We start from the raw sequence: 8,741 nt of genomic DNA, 5'->3' as shown, positions 1-8,741 counted from the left end.
CATACCCCAATCGTAGTAAGAAATGCAGTAGATATCAACTCAATGATCTAGCAGCAAATCTTATCTCTTTGAACATATAAGCCTAAGAGGCACCTGAATCTCAAGTCCCTAAAGTAGATAAGTTAGTCTTTGAACAGCACCAAGCAGATGAATTGCAGTCTTCTAATTCATGAATTGCAGTAGACAAGTTCCGTAATAATTGCCGTAGGAATTCCTGAATTGCAGAAGTACATATACCGGAGAAGTCACCAACAGATTGTACTAAAAAAATAGTTATGTTCAATGAAATAAATAATTTGTTATAAGCACATTCCCATGAAACAAGAACATACTTCTCTATCCAATCACAACGTATCTTTAATATGTGATGTGTGGTCAAAGAAGATAATTACATCTCCCATAGCAAAAAGCTATACAGAATTAAATGGTCTGCTTCCATATTCACCAGTACCCTTTGCATGAGCAGGATCCATTTTTGAAATGATGGAAGCGACTAGAGTCTCTTAGTATGATCTCATGTTCTACAATCATGGATATGAAGGTTATGGCACTATGGCAATCACCACAAATGCGTAAATTCTTAGTGATTCTAATAGGTGCTCCTCTGGGCAGTGTTAGGATGGCATAGGCAAGAGCCAACTTCTCACTGTGTTCAAAAAGTAGGTCACCTTTTTCTTCATCATCTACATCATGAAGAGCAAAACTTGTCTGTGGAACATACCCAATGGCCTTAATGCGCTGAATCAAATCTTCAAGCGTTTCATATATCTCCTGAGATTGTGAGTGAGTTCTGTCTCCAACATAGAAGGTTTCCATGCCTTTCCTTCCTTGGACCCAGCTGCAACCAGGTCTTTTCTTGATTCCAGTACGTTTCATCAAATATCTAACCCTAGCCACATCTTTCCAGCGTCTAGCATTAGCATATATATTTGAAAGCAATGTATATGACCCGTCATTGTCGGCCTCCAATTCTAACAACTTTTTTGCCGCAAACTCACCAAGTTCTACATTTGAGTGTATCCTACAAGCACTAAGCAATGACACCCACACTACTGGTGTTGGTTCCATCGGCATATCATTAATGAGTCTCATAGCTTCACCTAGACGACCAGCCCTACCCAAAAGATCAACCATACAAGCATAATGCTCTGCTCCGGGATCAACCCCAAAATCCTTGCTCATTCTATAAAACAAATCAATTCCACGATCCGTCATTCCTGAATGACTACATGTATAAAGCAATACGAGAAAGGTTATGCCATCAGGCACTAGACCCACTTCCCTCATCTCATCAAAAACATGGAGAGCGTCTTCGCTGCGTCCATGCAAGCCATACCCTGTGAGTAACGAGGTCCAAGAGACGGCGTTTCTCTTTGGCATGTTGTCAAAAACAACTCGAGCAGTATCTGCATCTCCAGATTTAGAATACATGTCTATAAGACAATTAGCCACAAACAGAACATCTGAATCAATACGACTTCTTCTCAACACATAAGCATGAATTTGCCTACCAAACCTCAAAGCCGCCAAACGAGCACAAGCCATGAGCACACAAGATATAGTAAAATCATTAGGAACTATACAGTTATCAATTTTAAACATTTCAGAGAAAAGCTGCAGGGCATGGTTGGCATCACCATGCTGAGCATATCCTCCAATCATCACAGTCCAAGTCACCACATCCCTATCTTTAGGACATATTTCGTCAAACATTGCACGGGCCACTTCTAAACTTCGGCACTTAGCATACATATCAATTAAAGCATTAATCACCATCAAATCATCATCATCATAATCACCCCCCTTGAGAATAAACTTAATTGCATAACAATGAGTTTCTTTTCCATGAAGCAATGCTCCAACAGACGCACAACCAGAAAGCAACGACACGAGAGTAACCACATTAGGATGACAACCACATCCACACATTTCCCTAAACACACCCATTGCTTCACAACCAAACCCTTTCTGAGCATACCCAGAAATAACAGAACTCCAAGTAACAACATCCAACTCAATTTTCTCTTTCCTCATTTTCCCAAACAAAGAAAGTGCATCCTCAAATCTACCAGTTTGAGAATACCCGGTAACCATAGCATTCCAAGTAACAACATCCTTAAACCCCATCCTCTCAAAAACCTTTTTAGCATCCGCCATTTTCCCACATTTCGCATACATATCAACCAAAGCATTCCCAACAAATACATCATCAACCAATCCAGTTCTAACACCAAACCCATGAACCTGTTTCCCAAGTAACCCTAAACCAAGAAAACCACAAACAGGAAGTATATTAACAACACCAACAGCATCCGGCAACAACCCATAACTCACCGTCATTTCACGAAAAAGCAAAACCGCAACTTTCGGAACAAAACAATGCGAATAAGCCGACACAATCGAATTCCACGACACCAAATCACAAATCCCTCTACGACACAATTCATCAAACACCTTACGCGCATGAACAAGCGCATTACATTTACCATACATCGAAACGACCGCATTACAAACAAATACATTAGAATCAAAACCCGATCGTAACACAAAAGCATGAATCGAAGCGCCCATATTGAAATACGAAATTTCGCCGCAAGCTTTGAAAACAAACGGGAATGTGTAATGATCAGGTGTCCAGTTAAGTGTTTTCATACGACAAAAAAGACTCAAAACAGTGTGAGGGGAGTTGTGATGAAGTGCATGTCGTATAAGTTGGTTCCACCAGAAAACTGATGAGTGAGATGGTGTGAGGTTTTCTAGAAGTAAAATAGCGTTTGTGGTGGAATTTGAGGAAATGTAATTGGCGATTAGGTTGGTGATGTTTGTGTAGTATAAGACATGACCGTGTACGATGTATTGTTGATGAAGTAGTTTTGATTGGGTTAAGGTTTTGCATAGTTGTTTTGAAAATGTTGGTGTTGTAGTGGTGGAATGATATAAGAGGAGATGATGGGTGTTGATAAGTAGTGGCTTTGAGTTGAATGAAGAGAAGCGTAAGAGCATGCTAATTCAAATGTTGGTGGAACCGCGAAGCATTCAATAACTGAGTGTTGTTCAGCTATATACACCGAGAAGCGTTGTGCTGAGTCATGGTTTATCAACGTTTGGCTTTGTTTAGGTAAAGAGATTAGGTAGTAATTAAACTAAGAAAAATCTTAAAATGATTTCTTTGATGAAGAAGACACGTTCTGGCCAATTAGAAATGTAAAACTCTAAAATGTCATGTAGGATTATATCATAATACAATTTATTATATAACCTCATATTTATGAATATTACAATTAAGTCCCTAATATATATTAAAAGTGATAAAATTATCCTAATCTTTATTATTTTTAAATTTTATTTGTTATTAAAAAATCAATTAAAACTATACGAACCATTCAGCAACATCATTGATATTCTTCGTCGGTCTCATTTTGTCCCCCATCTGCTCATTTTTGAACCCTAACATTGCAGACGAACATTAACATAACATTCATCGTATTCGTCTGCCATTGTTGAACAAGCTAACGTTTGTTATTCTTTTGAAGTTCTCTCATTCAACCGCTCATCAAACATAACACGATCAAAAATTTGTTTGTGTTCGTATTGACAACACTGTTGCTAAGGTAAAATCGAAAATGTTTCTTATATTTATTTGAAATTAATTATTAAGATTTACTGATTTCAAATAAAGTATTATTGGGGGTGTTAAATTCGATTTCAATTTGAGAACATGGGAATCTTTTATTTAATTAGGAAGTTAGGTATTGTGATTGATGTTGAATTTTGTTGTGTTAAAAATTGTGTTAATTTTACATTAAAGGGTATATGCCAATCTGTTGCTGCACCACAGTGTACAACATCATATATACAATGATGCCTAGAAGAATGAGCAAGGTGTTGAGTAGCATTATTAGTAGGAGGGAAGCGACTTTTGTGCCTGGACAAAAGATTCATGATCATGTCTTACTAGCTTATGAGTTTATCAAAGGGTATAGTAGAAAAGGAGGGATGCCTATTGTAACACCTCAAAATTTGCTCTCCTCTCTTGGGACTAGCTTAACATATTGCATTTCATTTTGTAGGTCATTAGTCATTGCATCTTTGCATATCATGTGGAGATATTGAGCAAGTCATCCTCCTAGGTCTTTTTCAGAAGATAAAGAGGTCAAAAGATTCAAGCCTGAGGGTTTCATTGAATTGATCACTAGCCATCTGAGGGTTTGTGTTTCAATTAGGGTTTCTTGGTTCCTCGAGGAGGTTGATCATTATCTTGGATTGAAATGGTACATCATCATCATCATGGTCTTGTCATCACCAAGAGTTTCATTGTGATTGATCAGTTCCTTGAGATTAGGGTTTTGACCTCTGGTCAACCCTAATCATCTGCATTATGCCAATCAGGGCTTGTTAAGGAGGAGAGGTCTTCATTGAGAGAGGGATCATCATATGGTTATATTGAGCTTGTGGAGGCTAGGGCTTCATCCTTGGAGCCATTTCATCAGGAGATTGAGGCTCAAGCTCAACAGTCAAGCTGGAATTCATCTGTCAACTGAAAAAGTCAACCACAAGTCAGCTGATGGATTTGGAGGTGGGAGAGGGTTAGAAACACTTCATTCATGTTCAAACAAGTTTTATTTGACATTTCAAACATCAACATTGAAGAAAATAAAGTAAGATGAAAACTTTCCAAAAATAGAAAGTGACTTGTAATTCAAAATTGCCAAAAATGGAAAGGTTTTCTCCTCAGGATTACATGTCCAAAAATGCTTCAAATGAAATTTTGTCCAACATAAAAGTTGTAGATCTTGCTCTCACCTTTCCAAAAAGTCCAAGAACATGAATTTCTCATGTGTGGTTGAGAAGTTATGGATCAATCTTTGCCAAGAAAATTTGAACTTCACAAGTGCATAACTTTTGAACCAAAAGGCCAAATGGAGTGGGATTTTTTGCCACATTCTTCTCTTGTCATGCTCTATCCAATTCAAGCATCAAAATCCATGAATTTTGATCACAAAAAATTGGACTTTTCATTTGAAAATTGGAGGGAAAAGTCAAATTTGAAAAATATTCATTGAATTCACTTGCTACCACTTGAATTTGGTTCTACACAGCATTTTGAAGTGAATTAGGACAGAACCTTGCACTGTTACATTGAATTGCATGCATGAGGGGTGAATTCCCAATTTGGCATAAAACTTGCATTTCACTAATTCATGTGCATTTTGGCTAATCATGATTAGCAACATGTTTAATAGACCATATAAGAGGCTAATCATAACTGTTTTCTGGCTAAGCATAACAGAACTCAGATCTAGATCTAGAGATTCAAAAAACTCTTCAATTTCTCTCTCACTTTTTCTCCAAAAATCTTCACAAACATAGCATTGTTCTTGATTGAAGCATGATCCATGAGCATAATTGAAGCTATTTGAAGCAAGATTGCAAGGAATTCGAGCTCAATTTAGAACTGTTGAAGCACAAGGTTATCCATGGCAGTTTGATTTTCTGGACTTCTCAAGCACGATTAACAGTCAAAACTTTCTTCATTCATGCATATGCAAGCTAAGGAGCATCTGTTTCAACCTTACCAAGCTTGAAAGTCACGATTCCACTTTTGTACATCATTGAAGGTTAGTTTTCGATTGTTCTAATTCACGAAATTAATGGATGCATGTGGTAGATCTTGGAATGTAGATTAATCTGCAATTTGTTTCGTCAATTTTCATCGAGAAATACACAAGTTATGTTGAATCTAAGTTCCATGAGTGAAAATGTTTTGCTTCGAATCTTTGAATCTAGGAAGAATTAGGTTAATCCAAGCATAACATGTTAATGTGCGTTGCAAGACGAATCGAATGATATATGTTTCATGAATTTCTGTGAGGATTGGATCATGATGATGAAGAACGTATGAAGCTGATGATGAACCCTAGCTTTCTTTTCCCAGAAACGTGTTTGATCTGTCTTAAGCCTTGCCTGCATGTTTTTCATGTTTTTTCGCCCATGCACCAATCACGCCACGCCACATCACTTAATGAAACGACGTGTTTCATTAAGTGAGCGCCTCAATTCAAAAACCTGGCCGGTTCGATACCTGGCTGGATGCTTTTCAATATTGCTTTGGCATTTTATTTCATTAGGCTTCACATGTTCTTACCATGTGTCGCATCCGCGAAAAAACAACCGGCGGGCTAAAATAAAAACACAAACAGAGCCGCCACCGTGCGTTATTTATCCCAAGATAGGGAAAGGAAACGCTCAGAAAAACCTGGAAAGACATGGTCTCGCGACCAAAGAGAAAGGGTAAGGGAGTCGGTTACGCGAGGGGAAGGTATTAGCACCCCTCACGTCCGTCGTACTCGACGGGATCCACGTTCTAAGAAAGAATAGGTTGCTAAAATAAACAGACAAACATCATACACACACGCTAAGATGACACAGGTGGGGTTGAGAGGAAAGAGCTCGATAGGGCATCGCACCCTATGCCTACGTATCTCGTCTGGAACGAGAATCAGAGCTGCCGTAGTTCGGCTCACGCACGCCAAACAACACAAGACACAGGCAAACATGGAGCCCGACAGCCAATCACTGGGCTTACGTCGGCATCCGAACCAAAACGCATACAAAACCCAGAACAAACAAACAATAGATGGCTAAGGAGTCTAAGACTCGAGCCTAGCATCATCAAACAACGCACGCAAAAAAGAAAAAAGGTTGCCCGGAGAGGTCCCGCACGACCTCCTGCCTACCTACCTCGTCTGGAACAAGGATCAGGGCGATGTAGTTCCCCTTAAAGGGAAAAAGATTTCAGCCAGAAACCGGGGGAAGACGCACTACCAGGGAGCTGTACTCGAGCCTAGTGTTGTCATGCATCATTGACCCTACGTTCAGGTTTCTACCTACTTGCACAACAGCAAGCTAATCCTATCCAGGAAAGAAGCAAGCATACAAGCTGTCGCATCCGCGAAAAGCAACCGGCGGGACTCAAATAAAAACACAACACAGAGCCGCCACTGCGCGTTATTTATCCCAAGATAGGGAAAGGAAACGCTCAGAGAAACCTGGAAAGACACGGTCTCGCGACCAAAGAGAAAGGGTAAGGGAGTCGGTTACGCAAGGGGAAGGTATTAGCACCCCTCACGTCCTAGGTACTCCTAGGGATCCACGTTCTAAAATAAAGAATAGGTTGCTAAACATCACACACACACACAGGGAACGCAGGTGGGGTTAGGAGAAGGGAGCTCGATAGGACGTCGCATCCTATGCCTACATATCTTGTCTGGAACAAGAATCAGAGCCACTGTAGTTCGGCTTACGCACGCCAAACAACACAAAACACACAAACAGATGGCAAACAGGGAGCCCGACAACCACTTGATGGAATTACGTCAGCATCTGAACCAAAACATGCATAAAACGGCAAACGTGGAGCCCGACAGCCAATCACTGGACTTACGTCGGCATCCGAACCAAAACACCAGAAGATAACAAGCAAACACACGCAAAAAGAAAAAAAAAGTGCCCGGAGAGGTCTCGCACGACCTCCTGCCTACATACCTCGTCTGGAACAAGGATCAGGGCGATGTAGTTCCCCCTCAAGGGAAAGAAAAACTAGCCAGAAACCGAGGGAAGACACACTACCAGGGAGCTGGACTCGAGCCTAGTGTTGTCATGCATCGTTACCCTACGTTCAGGTTTCTACCTACTCGCACAACTGCAAGCTAATCCTATCCAGGAAGAAAGCAAGCATACAAGCATACAAGCATACATCAAATGAGAACAAGCATCTCAAACAGATATTCACATAGCACCCACTATAACCAATCAAGTGAGGCTCAAACAATGGGTGTAACTGCCGAAGCAATTCATCTATACATGGGTGTTAGTTGCTCTTAACCTTGCCATTACGAGGCTAAGGTGAAGCAGATGAAAGGGTGAAGTGAGGATGAGACCTCACAGCTCTTATCCCTGACCAGGGAGAGCTTCAGACAAGGGAGCGTGGGTCCAGAATGGAGGGACCCTTCTACGCTCAAAGACTCTGACTCGATTGTGCAACAGCACGAGATCTTGGGTTTGTGTCCCAATGCATCAACACACAGCCGTGTGAGCAGAGGGACGACACACAGAATAGTGGGAGATAGATTGCATATCTCTATGATCCACCAATTGCCTTAATCAAGGACTTTCACCTGCTTGGGACAAAGTTAAACAATCACAAACATTGCCCCGAAAGGGGGACTTCAGACAGTTTGCCCGGCCAAATAACAGACCGGGTCTCCAGACTACATGAAGAATAGAAGTCCTACCTCAAGTGGTTTAAAAACCAAGCAGCAGCAAGCAAGTTCTTAAAAGAACTAGAAGCGACTAAATGTACCTGAAAACAATCAAGTATCATCAGTGCTCAGACAGACAATAATAAACAGCAAATGTTAATCAGTCAGCATATACAGATTAATGCACACAAAGGCAAGCTATGAGCTCAAGCTCAAGCTTCACAACCTACAAAACAAATTCATGTTAGTTCTCAACATCAAACACATCCAATTTAATCAACTTGGCTCAATCCCTTTAGGCATTATGCATTTCATCCTGAAAAATCAAGCAAATGTGAGAAACTGGACCTCTAGGCCAAACCTAGGGTCCAAAAGGGAGAAAAAAGTCTAAACAGCAAGGGATATTCAACCAAACTCAAATTAACACAAATAGAAAGCCAAGGCATTTGATCCCATGTTTATGTCATTCACCATATCCAT

At 40.3% G+C, this 8,741-nt stretch overlaps 1 protein-coding gene across 1 annotated transcript; it reads right to left on the bottom strand.

Annotated features, from left to right (window-relative positions):
• Nucleotides 1–262: 262 nt before the first annotated feature.
• Nucleotides 263–3,205, bottom strand: LOC127091540 (pentatricopeptide repeat-containing protein At5g16860). The gene has a single exon (XM_051030209.1). It carries the CDS (start codon nucleotides 3,001–3,003, stop codon nucleotides 442–444), a length of 2,562 nt encoding a protein of 853 aa, XP_050886166.1. The 5' UTR covers nucleotides 3,004–3,205; the 3' UTR covers nucleotides 263–441.
• Nucleotides 3,206–8,741: the final 5,536 nt, after the last annotated feature.

The sequence above is a fragment of the Lathyrus oleraceus genome, chromosome 6, assembly GCF_024323335.1.
Source record: "Lathyrus oleraceus cultivar Zhongwan6 chromosome 6, CAAS_Psat_ZW6_1.0, whole genome shotgun sequence".
Taxonomy (NCBI): Eukaryota; Viridiplantae; Streptophyta; class Magnoliopsida; order Fabales; family Fabaceae; genus Lathyrus; species Lathyrus oleraceus.
This window is presented reverse-complemented; position numbering and strand designations above follow the sequence as displayed.